The sequence below is a fragment of the Fusarium oxysporum genome, chromosome I (assembly GCF_013085055.1).
Source record: "Fusarium oxysporum Fo47 chromosome I, complete sequence".
In the NCBI taxonomy this organism is placed as follows: Eukaryota; Fungi; Ascomycota; class Sordariomycetes; order Hypocreales; family Nectriaceae; genus Fusarium; species Fusarium oxysporum.
This window is the reverse complement of record NC_072840.1, coordinates 3,595,766-3,610,056: the sequence shown is the minus strand read 5'-3', so window position 1 is coordinate 3,610,056 and position 14,291 is coordinate 3,595,766. Positions and strand designations below refer to the sequence as shown.

The following is a 14,291-nucleotide window of genomic DNA, read 5'->3' as shown; positions in this document are numbered from 1 at the left end:
GGAGCTGGACGCTTCAATGGAAATCCGATCGAGGAGATCAGCAGGTATTCTTGGCTCCATAAACTGAGCAAGGGTCTTTAGGAGTGTCAACCCTTACTATGTAAAGTATTTCATTCAATATTATCGCTAATTCCGCTACAGCGATAGGTCGCCTACCTATTGATTGCTGGATATGGAGTAGTGAACAATTCAGTCTCTTTGCATGTGCCCCTTCAAAACACTTCCCTTCCAATCATTGGTGGTATCAACCAGAAACATACCAAAAATCCCTTGATCTGGTGCGTTTTCAACCATGGCCATACCATCATACTCAACGCCAACCCGTGCCAAAAGGCCTCTGACCTCATGTATTTTGCGAGTCCCGAATTCCCATGTCAAAGTCCACCTATTATGTTGCGACTGCGATCCCGTACTCCAAGGAGCCAGTAGCCTTTGCGCGGCTGACTAGGTTATCGCAAACGCATCTGTTCTCCGTCGTTCTTTGTTCCGCCACCTTTTCTTCCAATTCTTTCGGGAGATAAAGTCAAGATTGTGTCACAAAATGGCACGTCACCAATTGCGGTTGCCGTGATATGTCATATCCGGCGCAGCTTCGTTGTTCCCCAAACCCTCAAATGGGGAACCCGTCTGTGTTTGCAATGGGTTCCGAAGAGTTCTGAGATTTGAGTGTTGAGCTTCATCCTCTTGTGCTGCATATAAAGGTGAGACTGGCAAGACTACTGGCGTCGCTCCAGTTGATGATTCTGTTTCAGCGTTGCGATCCCGGACCATCATCGATCCGTCGTTTGCATTCTGGGTGGGTACACCCGTCCACTCTTGTATCTGTCTTTCCATAAGGGGACGTTCCGTTTGCTGCGGTATGGCTGATAGACTAGAACCAGTCGTCACAGGCTGTGAAGATGTCGACGCTGCCTGGCTGCGATTTTCGGGCAAGGCAAAGTTGTCACGCGTGGATGAGCTGCCGTACCGCGTTCGAAGTCGACGGTGCTGGTGTTCAGCACCTTCTCTAGGTGGTGGCCTTCCATCTCCAGGTACTTGTGCAGAATATCGAGGCGAGCCATTGTTCCGTGGATCTGCGGCTCCATACGTGGCCATAATTGCCCGTGCCAGAGCCTCATCATGTGGACCACTTGCTGCCATCCTATTACCTACGTCAGTTGATTGATCAAGCGGACAAGGTATTCGTGTTCCTCCTTCTTTCATTTTTTACTCACACTGGATGGATGCTCGCGCCTCTATTTCTCATCAAGCTTAGGAATGCGGCGGCGGACGAATTTGTCTGTGCCTTAGGTTCTGAATGTAGTCTGTCTCGACAGTAAGGGCAACTATCCGAATCCTCCAACCACTTCTTGATGCAGTGGTTGCCAAAAACATGTCCACATTTTGGTAGACGAAGAGGAGCCTCTTTAATACCTTCTGGAGTATCAACGCCGTATTCGTTATAGCAAATTACACAACCTGAAACACGTTAGCTTCAATCAGTTTCGATGGGGAGGAAGTTCTTACTTCGGTCTGTCTCAGCTAAGTCCTCAAGCTTGACGCTCATGAGTGACTGGAGCGTTAGCTGGGAAGCCACCATCTTGGTCGTCAAAGAGCCTCTGACAAATTGCATCTGTCGGATTAAGGCCTCCTCCACCTCTGGTGATGACTCGGAACCATTCGGACTGTGGAGAACATGCTCATGATGGCCATGATACCCGTCATCCTCATTGTCGTCGTGTCCGGACTCTGTCGACATTATGCGCCTGCGTTGTCTGGGGTGAGATCGACGAAATCCAGATGACGAAGGAGGAGGCCCTAGAGTATGTAAGCGTTGGCTTTTGGAAAGATGCTCAGTCAACAACATCGCACGAAACAACAAATGATTCACAAACCCACTAGCCTGCGAGACTGGAAGGGTATGTCGAGAAGGGCGGCGCTAATAGGATAGACTTACTGGTAGGAGAGGGAAGATTACCGAATGACCTGGATGATGACGATGCAGCAGTGAAGTGGCTTCTTCTTGTCGATGTCGGGATGAAAGTTTGAGGGGGTAGCGGGGCTGGGAGAAACTGTGGAAAGTAACCAGTGTTGCTATGATTCATACCATTGGCGCTTGAGTCGCCATGGACATATGCCGAACGGTGTAGTGAATTAACTTCCTGGTGGCCGGCTCCGAGGGGAGGCATGCCCAGACCGAGTCCCTGTGGCTGAAAATCTGAAGGTCTGTTGGCAGGAATTTGGTTTGCGAACGCTGCATCGTGACTGTAGCTACCAGTGCCAGAAGGTATTGGAGCAACGGCAACCGGCATACTGTTGCGATACGCATGAGCACGGCCATTTGGCCGTGGCGATGCTGGCCCAGGCATGCTACCTGCAAACGGGCCCGGAGACGGCATGCCTAACATTGGTGGTAACATAGCTGCATGATGCCCATACGGATCTGGAACAGAGCTGTGTGGCGGCATGGCATAGTGATGTGAGTAGAGGTGAGGTAAGCTTGGGTTTTGGGCGTGCCATGGATACGCAGGTGAGTTCTGTGTCTGAGAATGTGGTGCCCAATGGTTTGAGGCAGAATGCACAGGGTCATAATGGCCGGAAGCCCGGTGGTGGTTGCTTGATAGCACGAAATCCATAGGATCCATTATGAGCAAATGGCTTGAAAATGGTATTGGCCCAATCTGGCTCACAAACCAATGGAGCTGCGCAGACGCAAGTCCAGCTGCAGCTCACTGGAACTCGATAAAGGCGAGCGCAATCGTGAAGGCAGCTCTAGGATTTCGAATAGCACGAAGCGGGTGGGAGGAACGTTGACGGATGCTGATTGCACGAGGGCTCCACGTAGAAGATGAGTGAATATGTGTATTCGTATTATATGTGCTGGACTAGGACTATCGGTAGCATGCTGCAGTTCACAAACCGGTAATCGGGGAACGCAGATAGGTTGTGGTCATGGGTTCAAAGCTCTCCTGGCCCCGAGGCAGATGGGAGATGGAGAGCAGAGTAGAGCGTCAGAAGGGCAGACAAGCAGTCGTGGGGAGGTAGAGAGAGCAGCTACGGGCGAATATGAATAAGTATGATGATGAGGGGGAGTCGTTCGTTATCGGATATTTGCGATAACGCCGATGACGACGTAGTTTCAGCTCTAGCGGCGGCGTTCTGCGACGAGGATGAGGCGGGGTGTGAGCGGACGGCGTTGCATCTACGAGAAGTCGATAGGAAGAGGGAGATGCAGAGAGAGGAATGGAAGAAAGAAGACTGAAGTGAAGGAGGGAGAGAGAGGAGGAGGAGGACAAAACGGTGTGGGGGACAGAGACCAAGTGAGAGACAAGAGAAAGAAATGCAAAGAATAAAACGAATGCCACGGCTTGTACGAATGAGACCAGACCAGACCAGACTCCCTGGGGGGTGGTGATGATGCTGTGGGTTGCAGGGACAGGCTGGCTGGGAGTGAAATCAACAGGTCGCAGAGCTACCCAGGCAAGCTACTAAATGGAAGGTACAATACGGAAGGGCGACAGTTAACGTTCAGTTGGAGTCTTTGTCGTCTCTTGCACGATCTGACTCCCACTGTCTGAGCTAGGCTCTCGCTCGTCTCGGTTCAAAGACTGGGCTGTTGGCTGGGCCTGTTTAGGACATGGGGTAGAGTCTTACGTTCGCAGTTAGATATGATAGTTTCATTGTAGAAGGGGCGCCGGTCGCGAAATCACCGGTGGATGTCGTGGATAGTGCTATGCAAGTTGGGCAATGTAAGTAAGATATTGGAAGTGAATGCTGACCTGAGGCTTGGCCTGGGTGAGCGCCAGTGGTCGCGGACTCCAATGGTGGAAGCGTACGAGGCGTTTGGGTAGTGTACCAGCGAATAAAATGAAAACGAACTATGCATAGGTCAGATCTAGATGACGGGGGGCGTGGAATGAAATGGTGGCCAAAGACCTTTAGAAGGGTCTGCAAGAGTGCCTTCTTTGTGTTGAACCAAGTCAATTGAGTTAAGCCAAGCTAGATGATACGGTGGACAAACAAAAGCGAGAATGGGCCGCTTGGGCGTGTTGTGTTCCTCTAACTCTGAGCAGGGGGAAACACCCTAGCGGATGGTCTGTACGAAATGTGTCATTCGAGTCAGAGTCGTTGCTACAGTCGCAGTCGCAATTGCATTTCATCAAGGACGGATATGATACTTGAATCCATCAATGAATGTGCCGACCGGCCGTCCGTGTTCGGCAGCGGGTGGAGAGCAAGGTTGACCGTGACCATCAAGGAAGCTTCCGACCAGCGGACGCCCTTGGTCGTAGTGAGGTTATCAATACGGGACTGATTGACAGGTGGGTGAATGGCGGAATTTGCGTGGTTTATGATACGCGCACCGGGCGAAGAATGGATCATCGAGAGCCTCTTATCGACGATGCCAAAAGCGACAACAAAATTGGAGGTTTAGCACGGAAATGATATCGCAGTGAAGAAGACAAGTATAGCAACATAGGAACCCTAAGCAATGGAACGAACACAGGCCATCGTCAACCGCTTCAACAGAGCACCAGACGTGGAAAACCAGCTCCTCATGCGGTCCTGGACAAACAAAGTCACACTCTGCGGCGTGCCAAACCACCCGACCATTGGTGCCTCCACTTCTAAAAACACAGTTCGCCAAAAGAGTCATGGTCATGGTCGTGGCCATGGTCATGCGTAGAGAAAGTCTAGTCATCAGCTGCATGCGCAGGGTAGGGAAGAATTCAAGCCCATCCATCAACAGCCAGCCAGCCAGCCCCCCCAAGCCCAAGCGGGCACAACCCATCATCGATCGGCCAGGGCACGGAAACTCTGATCAGGGAATTGCTAACATTTCATGGCCTTTTGGTTCGAGGGAAATGACATGTTGAAAGTGCGTATGATGCAGCGCATAGAATATATGAGACTTACATGAAAGACCTTCCTCCATGTTGGACTATTGACGAGGCCTGATATGCATGTTCACTGTCAACTTGATTAGGTTGGGGGCCACCTTGATTGCATGGGGTTATCAGGCCAGCTCCACTGTGAGCTACAAGTCCTGTAAATTCTTACATACTTACCCAGGTAGGTAGTACTTACTACTCCGTAAGACAGAACCGACCCCTCCACTTGTATCCGATTCATCAACAGACTCAACCCATACATCACTTCATGCAACAGCGGAAACAACCAGTTTCAGCTGATCAGGGCCAAGTTATGGCTAGTAGAGGCGCCTTCTCCGAAGTAAAATAAACAAAAGTCCTCACAAGGGATTCGATCAGGCCTGTCTAAAATAACCACGTTTAGATAGCCAATGCACCTAGTAAGCTTCTCCTCTTGGGAAATCAATCATCTTGTATACTCTTAAAACTTTTGAGACTCGACATAAATCAGAAGACGATTCTTAATAAAGTGCATAATGGGAAGTGAGCAAACTCAACATGATTGAGCTATGACCGGTTACAAAGTATTAGCCAATGCATAATTGACTTGGTTTATCAGGTTCTGGTGATACACTATGAACGTCTTTGGTTGGTGCTGTGATGATTCAAGGCGTAAACATGATCCATCATGTGAGCCGTCGCCTCGCGTGCCTCGAGCCATTCATGATTCACAACACGGGCCCACGTCCATTTAGCCAAGACAAACAGGCGTTCGTTCATCAGCTAGAGAGACAAGGGCCTTTGAGCGAGGAGGACCAAAAGCCCAAAACTCCCTCCATCATAGAGAGGGCCACTACTAGCCAGACTTGCCCCGGCGTCAACCTTGCGTTCATCTGACGTTGGCAGCGCTCGAGCAAAAGCCAAAACCTCCTACCTGAACTATTCAAGTCCGGCGACCGGATTCGTCATTTGGCGAACGAACGAGAACAAGGAAAGCTGCATAAGCATACGCGAATCTGCTAAAAGGGATTTGTCTGAATACAGTCATGTCTTTCAATACATGGTCAGTATCGTTGCGTATGAGGATACTCACCATTATTCGGGTGCCGTTTGTCCTTCATAACCATTAAAGTTATTTCCTCTTACGACTTCTCCTGCATCAACCACAAATATTGCCAGCCCAGCAGACTCGTTATCAACCAAAATGTACCAAAGGATACCGTTTCCCGACGGCACAGCCGAGCGGATACCTACTGTAATCACAAACACAACATAACATAATAAAAGTCGCACCACCTTATGCCGAGGCCTTTATAGTAATTCAGCCCATCGTTTACGTGAATTGGTCATGTTTCAGACCGCCACTGTGTAAATCATCACAGCCAAGAGATCCCGTCCGCCGGAGGCTTGCTTGTTGCACATTGCTCTTACCTAAACATGTCTTACACGACTGTGTCATAAAGTCAAGGAAGTGAACATTTTCTATGGAAAATCGGATACGGCTACGGAAAGGGATTTCGAGGATGGGCTGGACCAAATACCGATATTCAATCTTTGTGGTGCATTGAAATCGCCGTGACTGAAGTATGAGATGGATCCATCATGCACTTTCCTTCCTGCCCATTGGAGCCGTTGACCGAGCTGTTAAGCACTTAAGGAAACCTTAAAAGCACTGCAAGATGCCCTTCAGCCTCACGTGTCTACACATCACCCTCATCGAAATTCTGAAGAACCAATAGCTGCAACCACTTTAGCCCACGAAACGAAACGAAACGAAACATCAGCTGGTCCCTCGGTGTTTGGGAACCCGTAGGATCTACCCAGAACGTTGTTGGTGCCCTTGCCATTCCAGATCTGCACTAAGTCAACTCTGAAGATGGCAAAGAACAGTCCCCGGTGTCCTTCAAAAGCAAATGCCTTATTCGCTATGTAAACTTCTTAAACCCTGGTGAAGATCACAAACACTCGGAGGGTCCGCTCATTTGAGGCAGCTTGATTCATATTTCCTATTCTGGCTGTTTGCCCGGCCTCGGCTGGAAGCTTGGAGCAACGCACAACAAAGTACATAAATAAATCCCCCCCAGGCACGACATAGGAGCAAGGATGATGTATCAAGGCTGTTGAGCTGAGCCGGTTATACATGTGACCCCTAGGCTCCGTCTTCTTGCTGCCACGTTTCGATGCAAAGCGAGGCCTCATTCATATACAAAACAACAGGAGGATGGAACAAGAATATATCCCTCTCCCTTCCGATGCGGCAGCGGCAACCACGACATATTCGCCATCGAACAGTCGTCTCGGCTCGTCAATCTCTTGCTCGGTCCCGAGTGTTTGTGCTGTGGTGCAAGCATGCGCTGACGGGCTCTAGCGCCGTGTTGGTTTGTCGAGAGGGTGACACTGCAGCCAGTACTCACTTCGCTCGAACCTCATGATGAAGACATTCGACCCTCAACAACGCTCATGTTCGAGTAGCCTATTCTCATTTCTTCGGCAAGCGATACTTGCCGCCGGCTAGCTCTAATTTATTCTCCGCCACCTTTTCTGCCAAAAACTCCTGCAACTCCTCATTAGTCCAGGAACAGCCATCGGGAATCAGCATTTTCATCATCATTAGCATCTGTCCAAGTGGCATAGTTGGTGCTGAGTTTGTCAGCATGCCTACAATGAACTGCCAGTATACAGTTCGGCGCTCCTGCTCCTTGGGATCGATTTTAGGCTTGCGAGGAGACGAGCGGCTGTCATTGCCAAGTTCTTGAGCTTCACCAGGATCACCTGATTCACCTGCTTGTTCACCCTCATTCAAACGCTCCAAGACAACATAGGTTCGGCTGCCAACATCACGGAGCACTCTCCTGGAGATCCAGAATTTTAGAGCCAGGTCGAGAAGATCCTCGTCTATCATGAGCTGTTGCCATATCTCATCGAAAGTTCGTTCTGTGGGGCCGGATTTGCCTTCAGTGCTGTCGTCCCGGAACGCGTATATCACAGCAGCCTCGTAAGTCTTGCATTCAAGCTCGACAGTGCGGTCCTCGAAGTCAAGTTTGACAGTTGCAGTACCTAACTGATCCAACCAAGTGAGTTTCCGAGAGGTCTTGAGTCGCTCAAACCCTTGTTCGTATCTGGCCCGCATTGCGGCAACGGGTGGCGGAACTGTGAAAGGGTCTTTAGGTAAGGTTGGCCAGAAGAGTCGGGAGAGGATCTTGGAGTGATATGCCAGTGCTCCTGAATCAAGCGACGGTTGACAAACATTCTTTCCGAGAACTGCATCGACTCTTTTTGAGTCTTGAATATCCTTCATCATGACATCGCAATTTTGTAAAGCATTGTCGCCGAACCGCTTTTTAAGCAGGCTCAGTACTTTGGTCTCTTGTATAAAGTTTGCCTGGTTAGAAAGCAATCGCTCCGCGATGATAAGTTGGAACTCCTTGATAAAAATCTCTTGAGAGCCAAGCGCGTTGATCAGAGTTCCGATGACGTCCTCGTTCTTAGGTCTCTTGTAGTTGACACCTGCGTCCACAGGATCGGGCACCCAGGTCATGTCGTTCCAGTCCAGATCCTCGTCGTCGACCTGGCGCCGTTGCTGTTGAGAAGCTGAGTTGAGCAACACTGCCAACTCCGCAAGCTTTGCCTTTCCCTCCTCCGTACTAGCCTCACTCGGGTTAGAGAGCAAGCCTGTGACCACGATCCTAATGGCATCGTCCCGATGGCACAGGTACAGCTGTAGTGCGTGAACGACACGATCAAGGAGAACCTTTGAATGATCCAGGGCATGAAATGTCCTTATCATAGAAATGTACGTCTGAAGGATATCGGAGGTGGATCGTCCAGGGTGAAGGAGTCGCTTCTGAAGAGCGAGTGAGAATGTGTCGGTCAATTGAAGGCGACGTTGTGGCGTAGAAACGGCCAGACGAAGATCCTCGAGTCCGCCTCGGCTTTCAGGCCAATTCAAGGCGATATCAAATAGCTCTTGGATTCGCAGAGTAGCAAGGCGACCTACCGCGATCTCCCTCCAGCATTCAACGTCGCTCCAAGCGATACGAGTTTCAAGACGACTGAAGACCTCAACAGCGAGGCGACCGTACTGGTTTTCAACCCAATCTGAAAGATGACCAAGGCACCCAGTCAAGGTACTTGAGCCTGGCGTTGACGACTGTTCAGACGCTTTCCAGAATCCTGAATAGGAGGTCTTGATAAATTCCTCCATGCTGGCATCCATGATTTCGGCGAAGAGCACTTGAAATCTCTCCCCTACAAGTCCAACATTCTTAAGTGACTCAATAAGTCCCAGAAGCTCTTCCCGAACCGCCGAATCGCCACAGTTGTCTTGTGATTCTAATATTCCATCATAGCGTCTCCCTATACCAAGGCTAGAACGGATGAGTCGCTGTAAGACACTTGTCAGGGCATTCGTCAAGCCTTGGTTGAGAGAGTTACCAATGATGGTATGTAAATCACGACGAAACTTTGAAAAAGATGCGTTAGCAGATGCGTCGTCCTCGTAGCCTTGGACTATGAGTGTCAAGCCCCAAAGATATTGCCTGTGAGCTGCTTCGAGAGTCGAGACACTTGAGGCCAAGACCTGTGTGTGATCACCCTGACTGGAACACGCAGACAACAGTGGCATAACATGGTGAATAAAGTGCTGGCGAACTTGGTGTGTGTGCCAAAGGAGGATATCTTCTGTATGGGCTGCCTGGGGCAAAGAGCGGCCAGGGTAGAGAAGTAGAGCTAGGGAATCACGGAAATCCAAGTCAACGTCTTGTGACTCTGGAGGCAAAGTGCCAAAGGAATCTTCAACCGCAACTGAAGTTGGTAGTTGGATCTTGGATGTGACAGCATGCCATGCTCGATCCCACCTCACCTGGTCATCGGCATGTTGGAGAGTCTCGTGAAAGAGAGGCGGTGGTGGTGGGGGAGCATGCTGAGGTGACGCGTGGGGACCTCCAAAGGCAGCACCTTGATCGGTGAAGGCTGCAACGGGAGTTGAACGGGGCGTGGGCGATGAGACATCCGTCTGGAAAACGGACCAGAAGACCTTTTGCTTGCGTGCCCGGTATCGCGACGCTGTTAGGACCATTGTGGCATTGTAGTGTGGTTTGAAATGGGGTGTGAGAATGTCAACAAAAGATATGTTTTGGTTGTTGTTGGTACGTGCGGATACAGTTACTGGCAAGTGGATACTTTGAACATGCACAAGGTTTCTACCGTTTATGTCACAGTGGGGCGCAGGACGGGCCGCGCTCCTTCAACGGCACGTTGGACCCCCGTCGGAGGGCGGCCGACACTCAACATGGTAAGTCGTGTAAGTGATCATCGGGGGGTTTACAAAGACACAGGAAAGAGGTTCTTCTTTTTCGTAGCACGATTCTTGGAACCTAGTGTATCGCAGAATGAAGTAAGAAAAAAGGTCTGTAGACCCGGTGAGCGATTTGCAAACGAACTATATGGAGCCCTTGTAAATTGACTGTTTACTGATACCTACCACAGTTCATTTGGTAAGAAGACTCGTGTAAATCAACTATTTGGGCACGATGGGTAACAACTACGGAGTCAGTTTGTTGATTTGACTCGGAGGGTTTTGTTGCACACACCCCTAACGACCCAGTAAGCCTTAGACGAAAGCACGGATGCCGTATGTACATACGTCTACTCCAGATGTTTACGGCGTTTCAGATAAGGTATGAGGCTCAATTTTGTTTTTCTGTAAGATGTTGTTTCGCCAGCAGACGTTTGGACCATCCCATCGCCATCTCCCGGAAACTCAGCCCAGCGGCCGGCTTGTCCAGCTTGGAGGATCGATTTGTTCGCAAACTAAGCTTACTATAGGGCGAGGCGAGGCGCACTGCACTAACTAGATGTCAGATCTTGATGCCTGGCCCGTGGTGATTCGAGAAAGATTTTAAAATTGAACTGGGTGAGAAGGGGGGTGGCAGAGTATCGCTTCGTTGCGAGTCAGCCAGCCAGGGTGACAGAGTTGGAACAGAGTCGGTGACGGCGTGCTATAGGGGAGTAAAAAATACGACGGACTCCGTAGCATGGAAAGAATCCTGGAGGATCACGATTTGAGTGAACTGTGAATTATCGCTAGGAGGAAAAGCATGAGCTAGGTAATAAACGAGACCATCAGGGGCAGATTTTTGGGGCCAGCGAAGATCATCTCCGTCTCGGCCGATACGCTACAAGTTCGGCTCCGGGGGCGGTATTTTGGTCAGTGGATTTTCAGCGGACGAAGAGCTCCCTTTGAAAGGTTGAACCGCCAAATAATTAGATTCAGGATACCGCATAGGAAGTAGGCACGACTCTTGTGCGTTTGCTCCATTGATACGTAGCTGCTCTCGACTCTATTTGCTTGGCGACGGCCAAAATTCTTAACTCCGATGCAGAAACCCGCCAAGGCACGGCTCAATCATCTCCGAAAACTAAAGCTCGACCTTGATCATCCTCTAATTAGAAGTAAGGTAGTCTAGTTGAAGGCGAGGCCTTTCGTCCAGGTTCAGGCCCGAGGAAAGGGTTAAATGTTACCCTACTCTGGTGTTGCTGTAGGTTTTGACGGTCGAGGCGTTTATCGGCCAATGGTGCACCACAGTTCGCCGAATTGACTTCCAGCGTTCTTTAGATGCTTGTTTGTTTCGGTTGACAGCCCCGGTTGATCGGGGAGCTAAAATAAAAATAAAAATAAAAAAGCCCCCAAAAAACGAAAAGACAAGAAAGGTAGCGAAGAGTCTTATTGAAGGGTGCTATCGTCCAGTCTGCGATATGACATCCATTAGTCCCCAGAACTTGGAAAGCCCTTATGCTGGCACATTGTCATTTTGCAGCCTACCACCGACCTTGTGCCCTGCGAACCTGTGTTTCGGGTACCTTGCAGTTGCTGTAGAAGAAAACGGTAACAACTCCCTTCTTTCTTAGGTCAATTCAACCTTTTATCCCCACCTCCACATTTATTTCGCCTTAACTAGACATAACATCCCGCTTTTCCCAGCCCTATCCAGAGTGCTTGTGCCTTACCATTGATCAACGTCGTATTGCGCAACGACCTCTTGTCTGGCCTCGAGATCCTTGATTCTCATGTTATGCTATGGATCGCTGGGGTGGCAGGGCTATTAATCAGTGAGCCTCAGCCTAGGAAAACTGGGTTCTCTTATGACAGCGCCTCCCGGGTGGCCAGGGTTCCTCCTTAATGCATCCGCGCCTTTCGTGAGCTATCCGAATAAGGAAGGAAAGCTGACACACAAAGGTCTCTCTTTTCACAAGTGAAAAGGCGACGATCTGATCCATTGTGACACTTGGCACTGGACCTCGCCATTCTCATGTCTAGGGGTTGATCTATCGCCGTGATGGATTTCGCTTGTCGAATCAATTACTATAATGGAAAGACGGTCCCGTCGTTGTGGTCCATGGCGTCATGAACAGACAAGCATTTAAGATTTTCTTCCGGTTTTCCGGCTGTCAAAAGGTTATCTTAGGCTACAGTTGTACAGTACAGTACGCCTGTGCTGTATAGGTTTATGCTACCCTACCAGCTGCCTACCCAGGTTCCGCCACAGTCGATATAATCTGATTCGCTAGCTCACATAAACGTAATTAGCTACGTAGCACAGTAGACACGAATGCCGGTATCCAACGACTTACTGCAAGGACAACAGGAGTAACTGACCCTTACACTCTAGCAAAAGAACCGGGAACCTGTCCGCTCGCGTCAGTTATCTCCACTCAGCAACCAGCCCTCCGTCAGGATTGGCCAAGGTCAAGTCAGCAGATTCATACATATGTATACATACATTGATGCATTACTTTGGCCATGATATTCGTTTGTCAATGCCCTATACTTCAGACTGTTGCTGGTTCAGCTTTCTGACAGAATCAGGCTTGATTGTTCCAGAAACCATGTGGCTGGCCCCCGTTTCATTAAACAAGATCAAATGCAATGCACATGCCATGTCGGTGAATTGGGGTGCATTTTCGATGACATCCTCTAGGCGTGAGCGTATCAGACCTGACAGCATCCCCACGCAAGACTCAGGGGGTGATGAATGCAGCCCAGACCAGGGGGGTTCCAGTTCCTTTCACTTTGCGCCGCCTTGCTGGGCGTGGTGGTTACGCCGGCCGGCCGTTGGGACGACCACGATCCGACCGTCCATTCGCCAGCGATACCCCCGGACAAGTTGTCAATCTTCGGCCTTTTCGTCCAAGTCTGTTCTCCGGGGTGCCTTTGTTTTCGGGGCCGAGACGGGTTCGGACACGGATACGGAGTCGGGTAGCAGTTTAATGTCTCAGCCGGCGCACGAGGTTAAGGTTTGCTTATCATCTTGTCACGGTTTAAACCTTCAAAGTTAACGATCGATTTACTGCCGTAACTAACGTTTCCATTTGAACCACAAATCCTTCTCAGACTATGGAGCTATGCGTCCGCGTAAGGTGGCACTAAAACTCATCTAGAACTACTTATCCTCCTAATTATTATCCCTCATAAGCCAGGCACACCCGTTGAAGCCAACTTGTGTTCTTGGCCTGGTCCATGCTATTTGCGGCGCGGCTGTGTCCCCTGAACCTGGTCACTCAGCCAAGGGTGGGCTTGAGTGCCGCGACGATCATTTGCTTCGGACTCACATCCCCTTCCCAGTAGTCTGGGGCATCCCGTCCTCCCTGTACAGTAGGCTTGTTTCAAATCCGATGCCTCGTTCGATTCTTGCATACTACACTCCTCCATTTGCTCACTTCTGTCATCCATTCCAGCTTAGCCTGTACCAGTATACCTAAGTACCGCGCTTTTTGGCAGCCCCATCCAGTTTTGGCAGTGAGTTGCTAAGCTGCCAAATGCCTGAAACGGCATACACCAAATATTGCTGACTGTAGGTTCGTTTTCTAAAGCTTTGGTATAACGTGTTGTACCTATATATCTATGGTGACCAGGCTTCAACCATCCCCATCATGAATCTGTGTTTAAAAACAAAGCGTTGTTATAGGCCTGCTTCCAAATGAAGGAGAATAGATACAGTATAGAAGTAAAAAGATAGTACGATCCCATCCATACCAGGCTCTTATACGGGGGTATTGGTGAAAAGAAAGAATACCAAGAATGGCTAAAAGTAGACTCCAATCCCAATATGCTCCGGAGGCAATCCAATAACAGTATGTCCTTGCCTCTTCAGGCACCCCAAGTTATTTCATGATGCGAACCATATCTGATCGCTAATGACATATAAACAACGCCAGCCGACCCTTTAGCTTTAACAATTCAGACTGCAGGACCCGATCTTTTCGAGTTCTTGTAACTGCCAAAAATACGCCGTCTTTAAAAGCAAAACACCAACAATTGTGATGTTGGTAGACTGTAAGCCACTAACGCCAGATCCGGTTCGGTTCGAGGCTGAGCCACGAACGTTGCAGCAAGAATCGTATCCGACCTGCATACTCGTGTTGCTGATTTTATACAATTGG

General features: G+C 49.6%; 2 protein-coding genes across 2 annotated transcripts; both read right to left on the bottom strand.

The window, feature by feature from the left end:
- Positions 1–80: 80 nt before the first annotated feature.
- On the bottom strand, positions 81–2,730 carry FOBCDRAFT_5308 (uncharacterized protein). The gene is made up of 4 exons (XM_031182309.3): positions 1,937–2,730; positions 1,507–1,797; positions 1,215–1,458; positions 81–1,141 (listed from the first exon to the last, which is right to left on the bottom strand). The coding sequence occupies exons 1-4, from the start codon at positions 2,622–2,624 to the stop codon at positions 550–552; spliced, it is 1,815 nt and encodes a 604-aa protein (XP_031043077.2). The 5' UTR covers positions 2,625–2,730; the 3' UTR covers positions 81–549.
- A 4,575-nt stretch (positions 2,731–7,305) lies between these two features.
- FOBCDRAFT_283941 (uncharacterized protein) lies at positions 7,306–9,940 on the bottom strand. Its single transcript, XM_031182307.3, has one exon. It carries the CDS (start codon positions 9,925–9,927, stop codon positions 7,330–7,332), a length of 2,598 nt encoding a protein of 865 aa, XP_031043075.2. The 5' UTR covers positions 9,928–9,940; the 3' UTR covers positions 7,306–7,329.
- Positions 9,941–14,291: the final 4,351 nt, after the last annotated feature.

Bases quoted from the DNA above. Each gene is read 5' to 3' on its own strand.
- FOBCDRAFT_283941 (XM_031182307.3), bottom strand. From the start codon at position 9,927: ATGGTCCTAACAGCGTCGCGATACCGGGCACGCAAGCAAAAGGTCTTC.
- FOBCDRAFT_5308 (XM_031182309.3), bottom strand. From the start codon at position 2,624: ATGGATCCTATGGATTTCGTGCTATCAAGCAACCACCACCGGGCTTCC. The intron at 1,798-1,936 runs GTAAGTCTATCC...TACATACTCTAG, and splicing joins TAATCTTCCCTCTCCTACCA to GGCCTCCTCCTTCGTCATCT. The intron at 1,459-1,506 runs GTAAGAACTTCC...AACGTGTTTCAG, and splicing joins CTTAGCTGAGACAGACCGAA to GTTGTGTAATTTGCTATAAC.